This window comes from Pollachius pollachius (genome assembly GCF_949987615.1).
Source record: "Pollachius pollachius genome assembly, chromosome: 8".
NCBI classification, from domain to species: Eukaryota; Metazoa; Chordata; class Actinopteri; order Gadiformes; family Gadidae; genus Pollachius; species Pollachius pollachius.
This window is the reverse complement of record NC_136941.1, coordinates 14716277-14734864: the sequence shown is the minus strand read 5'-3', so window position 1 is coordinate 14734864 and position 18588 is coordinate 14716277. Positions and strand designations below refer to the sequence as shown.

At 40.9% G+C, this 18588-nt stretch overlaps 2 protein-coding genes across 3 annotated transcripts; one reads left to right on the top strand and one right to left on the bottom strand.

Moving 5' to 3' along the window:
* Positions 1-469: 469 nt before the first annotated feature.
* Positions 470-1850, bottom strand: fmodb (fibromodulin b; the record flags this gene model as incomplete). The annotated part of the gene is made up of 2 exons (XM_079740901.1): positions 470-621; positions 953-1850. 2 exons carry the CDS (start codon positions 1848-1850, stop codon positions 470-472), a joined length of 1050 nt encoding a protein of 349 aa, XP_079597027.1.
* Positions 1851-5490: 3640 nt separating this feature from the next.
* eif2d (eukaryotic translation initiation factor 2D) lies at positions 5491-13819 on the top strand. Of its 2 annotated transcripts, none has more exons than XM_079740881.1 (15): positions 5491-5644; positions 5813-6003; positions 6105-6188; positions 6288-6378; positions 6474-6581; positions 6659-6939; positions 7233-7350; positions 7443-7488; positions 7601-7707; positions 7855-8010; positions 8299-8388; positions 8483-8578; positions 12697-12817; positions 12900-13074; positions 13183-13819. In XM_079740881.1, the coding sequence occupies exons 1-15, from the start codon at positions 5589-5591 to the stop codon at positions 13248-13250; spliced, it is 1788 nt and encodes a 595-aa protein (XP_079597007.1). In that variant the 5' UTR covers positions 5491-5588; the 3' UTR covers positions 13251-13819. The 2 variants fall into 2 exon arrangements, with proteins under 2 accessions (XP_079597007.1, XP_079597006.1); XM_079740880.1 differs by having other exon boundaries at positions 6659-6945.
* The last annotated feature ends 4769 nt before the right edge of the window (positions 13820-18588 follow it).

The following is an 18588-nucleotide window of genomic DNA, read 5'->3' as shown; positions in this document are numbered from 1 at the left end:
TTGAATTATGAAAAATAGCTGTGAGTGATGTTTAAAACACAGAAAGTAGCCTTCACAACACATTTCTCTTCCCTTTAAACACGCTAATGAGAATCATCAGTTCATTCCTTTCATGCTGTAAGACTGTTTTACTCCACAGGATGGAAGCAAAGGGACCAAAATAATCCTCACCATGTCACAATCAGTTATGACATGTGAAATTTTAACTTGGGAAGACATGAACATTTGATAAAGGATTTTGTGAATTACACACTTAATTTAACTTATTTAGTCATGGCTTTCATGTGGCATACAGAAAAACAGAAAAACAAAGTCAGAAAACATCTAAAAACACAACTGGGATACAGTTCAAAATCTAAATAGACGTAACGTGGCTCTAAATCAATTTATGATAGAGGCTTTTATAGAAGGCACGGGTTACCTTGGGACATATCTCCAGAGATAAATTGATGAGATATGATAGAAGATTCTAAACATTTATGGAGGCAGCAAGGCGCAAACAGTAGACGGCTTCAGTTGGAATGTCTCTGGCACTGATCTTATTTGCATCCAAACGCAGCACTCTCAACTTTGAGAAGTTGTTCATGTCTACCACACTGCAAAAACTGCTCAAAGAGAATTCTGAAAGTATAGAGAAAGGGAAAAAGAGAAACATGAAATGGTTTGTCGATCTGTAAAGGCATTTTTTTCATATATATATATATCATTTCGAAAAAGCTAAATGTTACTTGCCATATATTATTATCAATGTTATTATTATTATTATTATTATTATTATTATTATTATTAGTAGTAGTAGTAGTAGTAGTAGTAGTAGTAGTAGTAGTAGTAGTATTAATGGTCGTATAAGTATTATTATAATATTAGTAGTAGTAGTAGTATTGGTATAATTATAATGAGATGGCATATTACTATGAATAATCAAAAATCTTAAACTGATGCATGAACCTACCTTTAATACGATTGGCCTCTAGGTAGAGGTACTCCAGGTCCCTACTCAACATGGGGATCCTTTCCAGTTTGTTGTGGGAAAGGTCTAGTTCAACCAGCGTGCTCACATTAAACACATTGGAGGGAATACCCTCATCTGTTAGCATGTTACTGCTCAACCTTAAGAACTGCAATTTTGGATGCATGCTCAGAAAGTTGGCAGGAACACTCTCTATCTTATTAGAGCCCAGATAAAGCTGGTGGAGCCTCTCCGGAAGGCTCTTGGGCATCTTGCGAAGGTTGTTCTTCCTCATGTCCAGTACGGCCAGAGACTTCAGCCCCTTGAACGCCCCTCCGGCGTCCTCGATGGCGTTGGCGTGGAGCTGAAGACTGGCCAGCTCGGTCATGCCCTCGAAGGACTCCTCCTGGATCTTGGAGATCTGGTTGTTGCCCAGGCGGAGCTCCTTGATGGACTTTGGCAGGTTGGACGGGACACGGCTGAGCTCATTATGATCCAAGTAGAGGCGTTCCAGTTGCCTCAGCTTGCCGAACACGTTCTTCCCGATCTTGTCAGAGTTGAGGCGGTTCTGGAACAGCACCAGCCAGACCAGGTTGGTGGCGTTGTCGAACACCCCGTCCTGGATGCCCGTGATCTGGTTCCTCTGCAGGTAGACGTACCTGATGTGCGAGGGGACGTAGGGCACGTGGTGCAGGTTGCGGCCGTGGCAGTACATGGCGGCGGGGAACTTGGCGGGACAGTCGCACTCCAGGGGGCAGTCTTGGTCCCGGCCGTTGGCCCAGAGGGCTTGAGGCTGGCGCCAGCGGCCCCGCAGCTGGGCCAACCACTGCAACTGGTTGACCCCTTGGGCTGAGCTCAGGTCCACCAGACACATCATGAAGAGGAGCCCCGCAGCCCGCATGATCTCGAGGGGTGGAAGGTGTATTGAGGCGGGGATGGAGTGGGTGAGGTCCATGGGAGGTGGTGGGGAGAGGTCGTCGGGTGAGGGACGAGGGGAGTGGGCAGTGAGGAGGACAAAGGAAAATTAATTTTACCTTCTCACAAGTAGCTCACAACCGGAAAAAAACAACAATTTGTGATCCATGGTTTGATTTCATAGCTTGGATTTGGTAATTTTTGCTAATTTCTCAATATAGTTGGAAACTCTGCTAAAAGTATATACTTACAGTTGTTTGTTGTTAGTTGTTTGTTCAGCTGTGATCTTGCTATCTCTCCTCTCTTAGGCTTTGGGTTCCACAACTGACTAAGATGTAATGGTGTGTTGCATTAAATACCCACCCCCCCTACCCCCTCCACCTTCACCTCTTCCCAGCGGCAGTCTAAGTCTGTCCTATTAAGGGCTGTGCATTTTCCGCTTGTATGTAGTGCTTACACTGCACCATATTACCTCCAGCCATGTGCATGTATCAATCCCATCTGGGGCCTGGTGCAGACATCTGCTATTTAACAACCTTGTTTTCTTCTGTCTCTGTTGTGCCTTATCATTAACATGACAACTCGTGTTGGCTGAAAATGTGCAGGTTATTGAGCTATGCAGAATTTATGGAATTTTTGACTGGGTTTTTCGTTCATTCGTTCAATTGCACCTCAGCCTCAAGTGGTGGCCTCTTTGGATACCACTGTGACAGGACTGAGGACTGAAAGTGCAGTCGACTTGTAATCTTCATCATTATGATTATTATTATAATGATTCACCTTCCGAACTTCAGCATGTTTTTGTAGATAATATGAGTCTTTGGAATGAAAACAATTGCTTCTATCTCTGCCCTTTTTTGACCTCAGTTGACAATGGTTACAGCAGAAGCCCTCATTGCAAGAAATGTTCTAACGTCTGAAGTCTTTTATAGGCTTCAGTGGACTTTTCTAAACAATGTTGGGAGTTAATAGCATTTTATGCTGATTGCCTTTTGACACTTTTGTGTGACACCTTGGCGCAACACTGTTTTGTGCGTTCTCATCTCTGAATCGTTATGTCATTATCTTCAATCTGCAGCCATCCTAGCCGATTGGATATTGGAACTGGCTCCTGACTACACATGTGGAACCATTCTTTACAATTAATGAACCAAGAATGCACATACACTGAGAGAGCAACATAATGGGGAAAGAGATAGTCTTTGCAAAGCTGGCCTATCGACAACATAAACATCTGTTTCAGACTGTAAAGTATCTGACATTGTTCTTTGTCTTTTAGTAATCTTTATCTACTTATGTATGCATTTACATGTGCTGACATATGGAATCACATTTCCCTTTGGGTCTAGAATATTTTACTTTCTTCCATATCACAAAAGATGCCGAAATGTAAGCATGATTCTACAGATTTTCTTGCCTGTCCATATTGATGTCCAATACCTCGTCTCTTCCATTGGCATTGACAGATGCAGACAGACAGACAGACAGACAGACAGAAAGAGGGAACATAAGGTGACTGAACGGATAAGGGAGGAAACAAGCTGCATTTCAGAGGCATGGAGATTGCCTGGCAATGTTTTTTCAAATATTTATAGGTTCAAGTGCAAAAGTTTAGTTACAGAATAATATAAGACAACCAAACAATAATTGTATATTTAACATGGGGCTATTCAACAATAATAACATGCACTATGTTTTAAGTAAACTGCTTTTTTTATAATGACACCTGGACACAAGGTTTAACATCAGAGACATCAGACTGCAAATATTTTCCAATGGCGCTAAGGGAAAACCCCTTTGCACGCCAACACATGTATACTAATAATTACAAGAAAACGTCTAACACAGTTTACAACTCCGGAGATGTTTCTTCTATCTATAGAAGAAACATCATAGGCAAGTTATTAAAGTGTTGTTATTAAAGGATGGTGGGAGGGTACTTCATGAGATCATAGCACAATCCTAATATCCAGGCCAACATAAAACATGTTTTTTTTATATGTATTGGCAAAGAAGAGCTTTTGGATAAAGAAGATTGGTTATTGAGCTGCTCCTGTTAAAATGAAAATCCAATATCTAGGCTTTACCTGCATTTAATGAGAAAAAGTCTGCCTAGGAAAAAAAGGCTCAGCAATCGAAATGGTCAATGGATCTTCATCTGCTTATTCGGTATTTGAATAAAAAACGATTGTTTATGTATAGGATATCAATGACGGAGTCAGACAACCAGCACTTGATGACAAACATATGATCTAATTTTCATGCCCTCTTTGCCTCATTCTCTGAATGCCAACTTGCATCTGTCTCAAATATAAGCAGTCCACCCAACCTGGACACTGATATGAGCAGTTAAGAACAAATCAGCACACAGGCTACTTCCTGGAATGTTCCCCATGGTTTTGAACTCTGTGTGAGACTTGTAGAATTTAAATCATCTTGATCTGACAAATTCCCAAACTTTGTAGATTCTTCTTGGTTAATGCATTTATCTGTGGGCCAGGTCTGCCTTCTTGGCCGTTATCGTTTATATATTGTTCAATGGTTATTTGTTACTTAACACAATTCATGTAGGCCTGACATGTTTAACAATGACTGCATTGAACAATCAGGAGTCGTGATGCCATCAATGTTTCCACCTCATCTCTAGTGGGACTATACTCTTGTGATAAGCTGCGTGGTTGCCAGCAGCTAACAGAGCTTCAGCTAAACTCATTCCAAACTGCCTTCCATTCTTGGGCTTATTGCACCAATCACAGAGTGCTGCTGTGTAGGTGGGGTGAGCTCTACCACACACGCCCCAGGGGGGGACTCTGGATCCCAGAAAGGGGTTATTTGTTCCTGTATTCTGACTGAAACCTGAGACTAAGGGCATGGGAGTGATCTACTGCCCTTTGACAAAATGTACACAGTATGTTTTGTCCGAGCAGAATAAAATAGGGTTGTTATCTTCAAGATAACCCTGTGACACCTTGCAGATAAATTCAATGTGGCAGATTTCATGTTGGCGACGTGTGTAAAACCTTCAGTTAATATACATAATTTTAAACACATTTTTTAACAGTTAACTCCTTATGCGCGGATATATAGACGGCCATAGTAATGGTTGTACACAGACACACGCACACACACACACACACACACACACACACACACACACACACACACACACACACACACACACACACACACACACACACACACACACAAACACAGGCTCATATTTTAAGGTTGAATGCCACCTGTTTCTTCAATAAAATACATTCAAGTAGGCTTAAAATGCTTCTTTCCTGTGCTGCTCCCATTTAATTATTTTAAATTGAATGCCTAATCTGATTATTCTCATGGGATAAAAATGGCTATAGTTTCAGCAGTGATATTTCGAAACGGAGTAATTTTGAATTAGGATCACATGTCCCTTATCGTAGTTAATTCGTTTTTAACCCAGTGACAAGTTTCCGTCATATAACCGGTATATAATAAGACTACGCTTTAACCACTAAAATAATACGAGAGGCGGAACCAAAGCGTGAGAATCCACAGTTTCTTGCCGGTTGATATTGTGTGCCGAACAATAATAATGCATTTTTGAAGCATTGTGGCACACCGTTCAGTACATGAGAGTTCAGTTCATAGCTGCACATTAATAACTAGGCTAATTACAATTCACTGAATTTAAGTGCTTGATAAGTGAAAGTAAATATCGTTTTTGTTTACCTTTGCCAATATGTTTGCGAAGGCATTTCGTGTCAAATCCAACACAGTAATCAAAGGATCAGACAGGTTAGTATTTATAACGTCAGATTATATTTGTTTAAATCAAAAATATCTAACGTACTCAAGATTTATGTGAACTGATATGGTATTCAATATCATGTTAATTATCTAGATATCTACATATCTTTCTCTCTCTTCATTATTTTCTTTGTCATTCCTCCCTAACCTCTCTAGGAGAAAGCTTAAAGTCGATGTATCAACTGCCTTTCCCTTGTTGTCGGAGGCAGAGTTGTCGGAAGTTGTCCCAAACAAAGAAGAAATTAATGTAGTTAAGGTTTATGCTCACAAGGGAGATGCAATTACTCTCTATGTTCTTCATAAAAATCCATTGTTCTTTGAACTTGAAAAACGACTCTATCCCACAGGTAAAACTCTGTGATTGAACTATGATTGTTCAAATTAATGAAAACTAAAGCAATGTGTCGCCAACAGCATAACATCTTGAAATGTTTTATGTATATTTTAGTGTATATGCTTTGGCAATACCCAAATGTATTGCCATCATTTGCAACATGGGCACCTGTGATTCAAAAGATAGCTGGAGGTGCAGGTAAGTCTTTCAATTGTAACGACTTTCAAAAAGAATGAATACAGTGCAATCAAATCAATATGAACACAATGGCTGTGGGCCATCTATTCTTATCCGTAGATCTGATGCTACCTGGAGTGGTAGTACCTTCATGTGGCCTACCTGAAGTACGACAGGGCGGGTGCTGTGTTGTTAAAGTGGTAGGCAATCAGTAAGTCCACACACCCTCACACATATTCAGTCCGTTATCAGCACCACACTTAAGTCCCATTGACTCTTCCATCGCATGGAACATCCTTGTTACAGGGCACCGATGGCTGTGGGCATTGCTGCCATGTCCACTGCAGAGATGTGCAGTGCAGGCATGAAAGGAAGAGGCGTGTCTGTCCTTCACACATTCATGGATAACTTGTGGTAAGAACTTGTGAATAGAATAGTTTCAAAGTAAATACAAAATATCTGAAGCGTGTGGCTTATCTCTCTCTGCTCAGGGCTTATGGAGATAAATCGTGCCCTGCTTTGATCTCGGATGCTGAAACGACTGGAGGTGAAGTCTTGAAGAGAGACGAGAACAGTGAGGAAGGAGAGAGTGGTGAGGAGCAAGAGACAAATGTCGAAGAGTTATCTGATTGTCCTAATGGGCAAGGGAATGACCAGGAGACAGAGAAGGTCTGTACTGAAGTGGAAGGACTCAGACTGACCAAGTGTGAGAGCGAGAACAAGAACGAAGAGGAAGAGGAGATTAACCTAGATGAGCAGATATCTCCTCAAGGTAAAGGTACACATTTGCATCTTGAACCTGCACATGAAGCACACAGCATAATGTCTTGAATGAGAATTGCATTGACATATTTAAAAGAAAAGTGTCACATTTTATATATGCAATACAAGCATTTGTATTATTATTATTGTTATGATTATTCTATTGGTGACCGGAGGGGATGTTTTATATATATTTGTATGCATGACCCTGTATGTATGATTCATCGTGTAACCCCATAAAAGAACGAATGGCTTTCCCTCTCTCCTCTCCAAGTGCATTGACCATGTTAACCACTTCCACAGACGAGATGGACGCCCTGCTGCTGCAGTGTTTCTTACACGCCCTCAAGAGCAAGGTGAAGAAGTCAGAGCTCCCCCTGCTGACCAGCTCCTTTCTCCGTAACCACATGTTTCCCTGCTGGTATGCCTTGGAGAACGGCGTTCATCTTAACCATAGCGGCAGCACCGCACCAAATATTTGTTGTTGATTTTATTTGTTTGTATTTGTTGCAGTCCAAGCGGCAAACAATTGGACATCAAGAAATCCAGCTACAAAAAGGTTCAGTAGGCTTTCAGAAAGGACTCATCTATGAAATGCAGGATGGTTTATTTAAACGCTTTGTAATTAAGGCCACCGTATATGACCGTGTGTGTGCGCATTTGCTCTGCAGTTGTCAAAGTTTCTGCAGACCATGCAGCAGCAGCATCGGGTGGTGCGCGTGAAGGAGCTGACCAAAGGAGTCGAGAGCCTGGTGGAGGTGGACTGGAAGAACCCAGTGTGAGCAAAGCCCCCTATGATCTCTCCAACAATTCATCACCGTTTGGTTTCACGCCCATAACCTTCTTGGCCTTGTCTTAAGTGTGACTGCTTCACATGCTTTGAGCTTTGTCCCGTTGCTTTTGTTGATGCGGCTGTGGTTTATAGTCTACGCTCCTTCCGGGCCCCTACCGAGCCCCATGTGGAGGAGGCCCCTGCGCAGATGACAGAGGATGGCGAGAAGACTTACCATCCCCCTGAGATCACTATTCTGTACTCTGTGTCGGCACGCGTGGAGCCGCTGTTTCGAGAGGCCAACAAGAGGTGTGTTGGGCTTTTGAGTCCTCTGACCTCATCTACAGCCATACCGTAACCGTGTAATCGCAGTTCTATTCAGTAGGGTCTTGTGAAAAACATTGTGTTGGCCAAATCTTTGTACACATGCTTGAATTATTGAACATCATATCATGAAATAGTTCTTGCATTTGGCCTCAGCTGTGCATTAGAATGTCATATTTTCTGGACGGGCTTTTTATTTTCTGATTTGTGTACGATACATTGTGCCTTGCTATCAAACAATGTTTAAATAAATCTCTGCTTTTTTTCTCCCAGGAAAGGAACGGTTCTCCAGCCAGGTGAAGTTAGGACTATAATAACAGAGTATGTCAAAGCGAACGAGCTGGTGGATGAAAATAACAAAAAGTAAGAGGTTGTTAATGCATATATATCTTGGATCTTTATTTGAGGAAGGTCCAGGTGCAGAAACGTATGTTTGTTTGTATTTTACCCCTGCCAGTTATGTCCACATAAACCCTATTTTATGTGACTGTCTGTTGGAGAAGTCTGAGTACCACGAGCTCAGCATTCTGAAGTGGGACGATCTCTTCAGCAGGTAAGACAAATTATAACAACGCTAACTCTTTCTCAAGAAAGCAGACGTGCAAGATAGGGCTGTGCCATTAATCAAAATATAATTGAAATTATGAGTATGACTTTGTACGATTATGAAAACAAGATAATTAAGATAAAACGGTTATTGTGCCACATTCCTTTTCGCAAGAATGACTGGTGTAGGTTATAATTTATTTTTATTATTTTTTTAACCTTTATTTTTCCAGATTAAACATTAAGAACAGTTTCTTATTTACAATATTGATCTGGTCCAAGAGGCCCCACCAGCAATAAAGGTACAAATAAAGGTACAAATAACAAATACACTGGCATGACGCATTTAGACAAATATAAAACGGATATACAAATACACAGCCTATGTACAGAAAGAAAATGGAAAACACAAATGCTCTAAAACTAGTCAGGGGACAGGCCTAAAGGTCTGGACAGGGTGTAATAAATAAGAGACAACATAAAAATGAAAGGGTTAAATGTGTGTGTGTGTGTGTGTGTGTGTGTGTGTGTGTGTGTGTGCGTGTGCATGCGTGTGCGAGCATCCGTGCGTGTGTGTGTATGCGAGCAGATGCGTGTGTCTGGTTGAAAAAAAATAATAATAATTAAGATGTGTGAAGGGTGTATGCAAGTGAGAAACGGTGGAATCAACAGGAGCAGGGGGGTCTACTAAGACGTAGTTAAGTTTCTGCTTGAAGGCAGACTGTGATATGAAAGCTGTAAGTTTGAGGATGTCTTGAATGTTGTTCCAGTCAAAAGCTGCTGCAAATTAAAGGAGTTTTAGCCAAAGGTAGTCCTGGTGAGTGGGTTGATGAGTTTGATAAGCTCAGATGATGTTGTGCAGTAAGTGCTTCTAGAGAGATGGAGAAGGGAGGAAAGGTAAGACGGAGTCTTGCCGAGGAGTGTCTTATAAATAAACTGGAGCCAATGTCGGAGTCGGCAGGTTTTGAGGGAGGGCCAGTCCACCAGTTTGAGAAGTTCACAATGGTGTGTATTAAAGGGAGTATTGGTGGCAAAGCTAAAGGCTGATTGGTGAAGAACGTCCAGTTTGTGCAGCGCTGTTTTTGAAGCCATTTTACAGATTGTATCACCATAGTCAAAGATGGGCAGGATGGTCATTTTTACAAGTGTAAGTTTAGCAGAGCGTGTGAAGGATGCTTTGTTACGGAAGAGAAAGGCCAATCTGGCTTTCACTTTAATCTGAATATTATTAATATGGGTGGAGAATGAAAGGGAAGAGTCCAGCCAAAGATATTTTTTGGGCTAGATATTTATAGGACTTGACAAACTCCAGTTCGGAGTTGTCAGCACAAAGGATCTTTGGGGGGCTGGAAGTGTTGTTTTTGTGATCGAAAAGTATGCATTTTGTCTTTTTAGAGTTGAGCCGTAGGTGGAGGTTGTGGAAAGAGTACTCAATAGAAGTGAGACTGTTTTGAAGAGTGGAGGCTGCGGACAGCTTTCCTTTTGAAGCAGTGGGGTATCGACCCTATTTCAAGCCCACACTCACTCACAATCAATCATGTTAAGTTTGGCCTCGAGCAAAGAAAAGCCATGTTTCCACTCAAATTATAGCAAAATCGCGTCTATTCTTATCATCAGTTACAACGCGAATATGCAGCATTTTCTGATAAGATACGGCAGTGAAATAGACCCTGAACCTAATATAGCAAGTGAATATGAGCCATACTTTCATCAAAATATCACGTCGAAATTGCAGATTTAGAAGATTCAATTATTATGGACATGGATTTTTAATCCAAATGTATATTTGGAAATGAATGGTGCATTATTTAATGTATCCATGTTTTGGAGACGTTGGTTTATGAGGTTATTTCCCTGGTCGATAACTAAAAGTTGGCTCGTTCAGAGGAAGACAGTATCCAAAACAAAACTGTTGCCATACAACTGCACACGATGCATGTCATCAAAAGCAGCCGGTATTTAGGTCCTGAACTGAAAGTAAACATTGGCTACCGAGATGAATGATCAGCACACATATAACAGAAAGTGATAATTATATTAATGTAGTTAGTGAACGACTATAGATGCAATAAGAGAACTGTAAAAGAAAATGCAGAACGCAACCAATTAGAGATGTTCAGCAGTGCAAGCCCCACCCCTATAGTTCCTGTACTTTTGGAGAAGGAGTACCCCCGGGCAGGGACCTTTTGAGGGCTAAACTAATGTCCCCGCAACTTAATTCAGACGTGGTGTAGTGTGGAAACATATTTTTTCTTATTATGTTTGGTTTAATTTTTTTATTAGGTTTATTTATTAACCCTTATGTTTATTTGTTTTGGGTAGGTTGTTGAAGTGCACTACAACATAGTTGATCGTATTTATTTTTATCGTATTTGTTTGTATTTGATTTGTTATGCTATTTAAATGTATGTATTATTTATTGGTCTCATCATTATTTTACCCTTTTTTTAATTCGTTTTTTAATTGAATTATATTTAAACTTCAAGGAAAGGAACTGTCAAAAAGACAAATTTAAATAAAAATATATAACCGTAAGCGGTGATTAACGGGGTCCAAGCAAAATTAAAAGTCAAGGACAAACTAATGGAAGATATATAAATGTAACATATAATTTTCATATTTAAGGAAAGATGTTCCACTTATAAACCTGAACTGCAGCCTTATTCACATGGTCAAAATGTCTATTGATAAGCACACAACATCCAGAAAACTCAAAGCACACATTTCTCCAGTGAATTAAGGGCTTTCTTCAAAGCATATACCTGAACAATCTTTAAAATTCTGGGGAAATTAAACATTTGTAGACAAGAACACTAATGGAAGAAATATAAATATGAAAGAGTGAATTATGAAGGGAAAATGGTTAATGAAGAAGTTCCCCTAATGTCATACTGTGTCTTGGCAGTCTGATTCTTGGAAACGAATGAGCCGGAATGTTGATTGCCTGATGAATTCCAGGTGCTGTTCAATGTTGTGTTTCTTAAAGGGGACATATCATACCACCAGGTGTGAGTGTGATTAGCCATTACAAGCCGTTTTCAAAATGTGCAGCTTTGTGACATCACAGGTGGGCGTGTCCATCCAGATGTGTGATGGATAGATGGACACGCCAACCTGTGATGTCACAATGCTGCACATTTTCAAACCTGCTTGTAATGGCTAATCACACTCACACCTGGTGGTATGAGATGTCCCTTTTAAATGAGTGGTAATGACAGAATGTCATGTTCATAATGTTCTAATCAGGATTTGATCTCTGAACCTAAGGACCACCAGTACACAGCATTATCCCGTTGAGCTACTGACATTCCTGAACTCTATGAAGCAAAATGGGTTGAGACGTTTGGCTTTCTATGAAATTTTGGGAAAAGTAAACATTTACTTTTCCCACAGGGTGAAGAAAATGCATCTGATTTAAGAGATTAATATGATGAAAGAATTTTGAGTCCAGGTTAATCTCTTAAAGAGAAATTAGGCTAGTTCTTATTTTTTTTAAATAGCGCCACCTTTGGGTGCAGTACCACAATTTGGGTTTATTAGCAGTAGGGGGTATTGGTATCACCTAATAATAGTCGTATGTTTATTTATACAATAACAAAATGGTCATAAGAAAAATGGGCTAACTGCTCCAACTTTATAGGCCAATATTTCTCAAATGGAACTAAGTAAAACAAATTATGTTTGATGATTTTTGTGAGGCTTGGTCTAAAGATTTTATGTGGCGATTTTTGTAGCCTGTGAATCTTTTTATCATGTTTAAATTTGGGTATATGGGTAGTGGGGGTTATTGGTAACCATACCTGAACATTTCAAGAGTTTTCGACTTACGGTATAGGCTGCAGTATGACTTTTACAGAATTTGAGGGAAAAAAAAAAACGTTACAGAAACAATAGGGGACCAAGCAGCTTCACTGCTCGGACCCCTAAATATGATGTTTCCAAGTCAAGTCCAATCTCGATATTGACCAAAATAATCGTGATTATGATTTTTGCCCTACTCGAGCAGCCCTAGTGCAAGACAATATGTTAATCCCTTCCCACTATTTTAATGTAGCATTTCCAATAGAAAATTAAAAGTTGGATATGCAAGGTTATGAACCAACAGAACCACTTATTTGTTCACAGGACACTGAGCAAAATGCAGGAGTGCTCCCAGTTTGTGATTGCCGGTCAGCAACCTATTATGAAGAAAGGCCACATTGAGCCCATCGACATAACCGTAGCCTCTCGGGGCTCTAACAAGAAGGTGGGAGTGCGCCAATGTTTAACTGTTAATTCTCACTTGTTTATAGTGTTCCTTGATGAAGTGTTACTGAATTCCCCTGTAGGTAACGCTCATCAAAAACCTGGAGATGTACGGGTTGGACCCCATAGACGTATCAGCTGCCCTGCAGCATAGAGTCCAGGCCAGCGCTGTGCTGCATCCGGTTCCTGGGACTAAAGACAAGGTTCTGGTTCAGATCCAGGGCAACCAGATTCAGCAAGTTGGCAATTTACTACTAGGTTTGGAATTGTTTTTTCATCATGGCACATAGATTTTAAATGTTTACATAAAGTGTTCCGACAAATTGCACCTAATCGTCAATGGTTGGGTGATTTAATTTTTTTCAGATCGGTATCATATTCCTCGCAAGTACATCCAAGGCCTGGAAAAAGCTCAGAAAGGGAAGAAGAAATAACGGCATTTCATCATAACATACACCATATGTTGTCTGTTTATCTGCTCACTGCTAAAGCAATAGCCACTAACCACCATCCATGCCATGAAGGCGCCATATAAATCTAATTAAAGGACTACATGTTTTATTTCTTGGCCATGCATTGGCATTTCCTCAATAAGTCATGAAAACAGCTTATTTTGCGATGACGCCAGAGAACAAGAAAGCCTTGAAGTGATTCAAATGTTAATGCATTTGATTTATTTCTACAGTGCGCTTTTGATATCTATATCGTCTATAGTTTTTGTAATTGTTGTAAAATATGTTCGTCAAAATATTGTTTTTTACACATGCCAAAACAGGAGTAGAATACAAACTTCGAGGGTGAGAATCCCATATTTATGTGTCGGTTAATAGTCTTAATCATACACATTGATTTACTGGTGTACCTTTAAACCACACACTGCGCGGAGCTTAATTAATTTCTTTAAAAAACATTCACGTTCCCCTTGTGAATGATCTTGGAGAATGCTTTTGTCTGAGATACCAGTGATAGAAAGACCCAGAATTGTACATCGGGCCAGATTACTTCTTCCTGAAGCACAGTCAAGCACATGACCCTGCGGGTACAGCTGCTGTCTCCAGTGGTGTTTGTCCAAACGTGGTACGTTAGTATTATTATAAAGGCGTGCGGAATCAATTTAAACAGATGCGTTACTTTCTTTGTTCTGTAACACACATTTGACACACGTACGGTGTAGTATGTAGGGTAGGCCTATAGGCTACGTAGAGTGCAGTTGTGCTGTAATCTCAGTGGACCGGGACATTTAAGCGCCCCTCAATCCCAAATGGTTAGGGACAACCTGCAGTTTAGCCGAATCACTTGACAACATGGGTCAACTCAAACATGAAATTAGATGGGAATGAGGTCAAAGGCAGATGCTGCACCGCCAGATGTTCGCCTTGGTGTGTCTGATGGGATGAGGAATGTTGGTTTTGGCACAAGAAAAGCCTAGTAGTCCCTTTGTAACCCAAATAACCGCATATCATAATTTGGTTCAAGTTGTTTGACATTTCGTACAGTATAAGAATTAAGATCCCTATTCAAACTGGCCAACAGATGGCACTGTTAGTGGTCTTATCCCTGCATGCGGCCAAATGGGAAGTAGGCCGAATAATAGAAGGGAAATCATTTTTTCCACTTATAGGCTGTACATGAAACTTATAACTGTTCATTCATTCGTTTTTTTTTTATGTAGACGGTTCCTTTATCAGTTCAACCTACAGCTGTTAATAGGGTAACCCGGATTCAACCAAAGGCATGCTGACTGATGTTTAATGGTCACCTCGGCCACCGATGAGATCACCTCGCCAATGTACGTCGGGCGAACACCACAAACGTGAGGGCACCGCCGGGCACCTAAGGCAAAACTTTAAAACACCACAAACAACATAGGTCTTCTATGATATAGCGGAATCTAGAGTCTGATATGTCATTGCTTATGTTTTATGACGGGTCAAAATCCGTATTTGGCATCTAAACTAAGCTGCTAAAGACGTAAAAGTTGTGTGGAACTTTTCCAATATAGAATAAACAGCCCTAACACAATTTTTCTATTATGATATTTAAATAGTATGTAATCCTCCTGTCTCTTAAACACTCGATGACAGGTCATTATTAATTATTTTAATCAAACCAGGGCTCATGGCGGGCCAGTGATCTGTTCAGCGGCTACGCAAGCATCAGCCCGCTGAGAGGATTGAGGATTGTGCAGAAGTAGGCTATTACCAAAAAAAAAACGGAAACATCCAATGCTTAACCAGTTTGATTAGAGCTGCAAAATGCACTCATGAAGATGATGGCATATTGGATCCTAATTAATTCTGCTGCTAAACACATATTCACATCAATTCCAGGATCATTTGTAAATATTTAATAACAGAGATATCTAATATTGATAGGCTATATAATGCTGTGTTTCTGAATGCATGCATATCTAGCATTTTAAAAAAAAATTTTACAGCGTTCCTCTGTCGAACCCAAAGTTTGCAAGCCCGCACACATAATCTTGGAAAAGTCGTGCTGCAGCCAATCAATATACCGATGAAGATCTGTACGTCTTCTGCGGCCAGAAATCCATACATTTAAAATGAAACAATTCACCACACTGAGGTCTTGCTATAGAATTTAAGCCATTTTTTATATCAAGCAGGAATCTGTTGTCAAAATGAACCACATGTTGGTCCGTCCGTGTGAAATTAAACGGACTTTAATGAAAGCAAAAGAGCTGTGAGAAAGCGGTGTGTTCCGATAACATGTGGCTGTGTAGCACTCTTTCCTGGTGCATAAGCTTTTAATTAGGAAAGGCTTCTTGGCTCGGATTCTCATCCTGTCTGTGTTCTTTTTCAACCTCACGGGAAACCTCTTATATGTGTTAAATCGCTTGCATCCATTCTTAGAACACAATATGTTCAAAGGTTATTCATAAAGAGACGATTATCAGATAAGTAACACCAGAGAGTGAGACTATTAGGCAGAACATCGAGAGCCTCAACTCGCCCACTTGAGTATTGCCTTTTAATGAGAACAATCACTCATTCAATTAAGCGGTTTTACAATTACAGTGTGTTATTATAACATATTCCCAAGGGTTATAAATGTCCCTCCTCTATGTCTAGTCTGGAGCATTACATTTTCTCTGGATCCTTCATGAATAATCAAGCTTTGATTTGGCAAGACTATCTGTGTTATTTCTATGTAGGCTATTCTACTTAAAAATACCTGAAATTGAGAACATTAGTCAAGCCAATATATCTAAATTGTCCCTTAGTGTACCCAGATGTCATATCAGTGAAGTCCTTAACCCAGCTATACTTTGATTCCTCCTCTTCTCTTGAGAATAGGCCTACTCTCGATTCCTGGGTTGGATATGCGTCTACAATAGCAGTAGTTTTTGTGTGGCTATGTATATATAGTGGTAAGATAACGGTATGTATATTATCAGTTTATCAGTAGGGGGATGGAGATTGGGCCTAAGAGAACCATGCAGCTATCATCAGATATGCCTGAGAAACGTTTCCTCGTCATTGCTGAATAATTCACTGCCATGATGAAACTAATGTTTTAACAAAAATAATGGGATTCATATTCCCTATTATCGCAAAAACGTTTTCTCTGCTTTGATATGTATTTCAGCGCTCTAATTGAATTTGCCTTTACATAGGTGCTGGCACATGTGTGTGCGTGTACATGTGTGACTGTGACACCGGGCGTATGTTGGGGTGCTGGCAGGATGGGAGGACCGCTGGAGCCTATGGGTTAAGAACTAAAGCCGCTTGGCCCGGATAAAAATGGCTCCAACAGGCTCTCTGCCTATCCAGTGTCTGGCAGTGAGCCAACTCCCTCTCTCTCTCTGACGGAGCCCAAGGGACTAAACCAGCACACACCTCCCCAACTAGAGCATGATCCCTTCAAGTGTAACACTGGGCTTCTCAGACCTAATGCATTGAGTTCCATCAAACCTTGATATTTGGAGGATTCCAGTCATGCAAAATCCTTTTCTTACCTAAACATCCATTAGGGTTTTATGTTTTTATTTTGGCAATATAAGCTTTGTCATTGGGCAGCGACACAGTGCTGCTGTGGATTAGCTTTTTGTCAAACCCCGTATTAGACCACAGGGCATTAGATGGTCTGCATGTTGCACAAATGGTAAGCCATGAACACCAGGTCTCCTCCGTGTGGATTTCCAAGATCCATATAATGGATGATAATAACTATTCCACTTGGCTGACGGCCCGTTTTTATTTTACAGGTTCCACTTCATTGTTAAGCATTATTTATTCCCTTTTTTAACTAACTGGTGCAAGTAAGTTATTTCTACTTATATTTTATTTTTGTATGATTTATATAGCCCCTGTTGCTGAGAAAGCTTTCAGCATAAGTCAATAAAAACATGAAATTGGTGCAGCGACCGGGGGTTCGATTCCTCCCCGTGGTGTCTAACTCACTCTACACCTTCCTGTCTAACTCACTCTACAATAAGAAGGATTAAAAAAAAACAACATGAAAACGAAAATGGATGCAGAGTTCTGTATTAAGCAAAACCCAGTTGACATTTGGTACATCCAACTCTTGTAAGTATGTATGACCTGTTTAACAAGGTTCACTCAGGATGGAATCCATAGGGCAACCGTCACGCTTTGCTTTTTCCTTTATTTCTTCATACGTGTGTTGTGAACGTGTGAATTCAAGTTAAATATCCTGGCCATTTATTCCCTTGATGTAATGTTCAGACCCCTCCAGCATCAGGGCTCTGATCCACTGGCTTAAAGGCCAGATCCCCCTATTAATAGTGATACTGTCAACATCTAATTTCAGAAATCCTTTTAAATATAAACAAATTCAAAATAAATATAACCTTTTAGCTCATGGGTAAAACACATAATGAATAGCGTCTGAGAAGCTGTCAGGCAGAACCACTATACTGCCGTTCAGCCCGGCATGAGCTCCCCCACCACAAGCGCCTCGTGTTTTCTGGTATTTTTATATAAACTTCAAGGTCACAAGTGCAGCCCGCGGCCCCTGGTGGAGGTAATGGACTGTGTATACAGGAGGGCACAAAGGAGAAGGGGAGCCACGCCGAGAAGTTTACAAAGGAACAATGAGCAGTGATGAAATGGTATCTCCCCCCGTGGTCCATCTGAGATGAACATCAGAGGATCAATGGCTCTAGGAACACATCACTTTGCTATTGGATGTGCATCCTCTGTTGCTAACCCCCCTACTCATCCATCCATATCTCATGAAGAATTGGTGGATGATTAAAAATGTGTGTGAGTGAGTGAGTCACAGGGAGAGAGAGAGAGGGCAATAGAGAGAGAGAGATTGACAGACAGAGGGCAGTGGATAGAGAGAGATAATGCCCCCTGAATGCATGATGAAAACACACCCGGCGGGCTTAGAGCGAGCGGAGGGGGCTGAGAGCAGAGCCAGTGCAACGTGGTCCTGGGCACAGCGTCGCCAACTCCTCAACGGCAGCATCCCACTCGCCCCGTGCCCCTGATGAAGAGAGATAGACACCAAGAGAGCGAGAGAGACACACACACACTTCACACCTGGAAGAGCAGAGAAGGAGAGAGACCAAGAGGCAAATATTCTCTCTCTCCCCCTCTCTCTCACACTTTCTCTCTCCTTTCTGCCCCTTGGTCTTTAGAAGAAAGAAGAAGGGGAAGAAACAGTTACCTGGAAAAGGGACACAGTGCATATTTGTTCAAAGAGCGTCCTGCCCAGGGGTCTGGCAGTGAGCTTGGACCTCCAGGGGGCTCTCTGCTCCCCACAGCCTGAGAAGGAGGAGGA

Bases quoted from the DNA above. Each gene is read 5' to 3' on its own strand.
- eif2d (XM_079740880.1), top strand. From the start codon at position 5,589: ATGTTTGCGAAGGCATTTCGTGTCAAATCCAACACAGTAATCAAAGGA. The intron at 8,579-12,696 runs GTAAGACAAATT...ATTTGTTCACAG, and splicing joins TGGGACGATCTCTTCAGCAG to GACACTGAGCAAAATGCAGG. The intron at 13,075-13,182 runs GTTTGGAATTGT...AATTTTTTTCAG, and splicing joins AGTTGGCAATTTACTACTAG to ATCGGTATCATATTCCTCGC.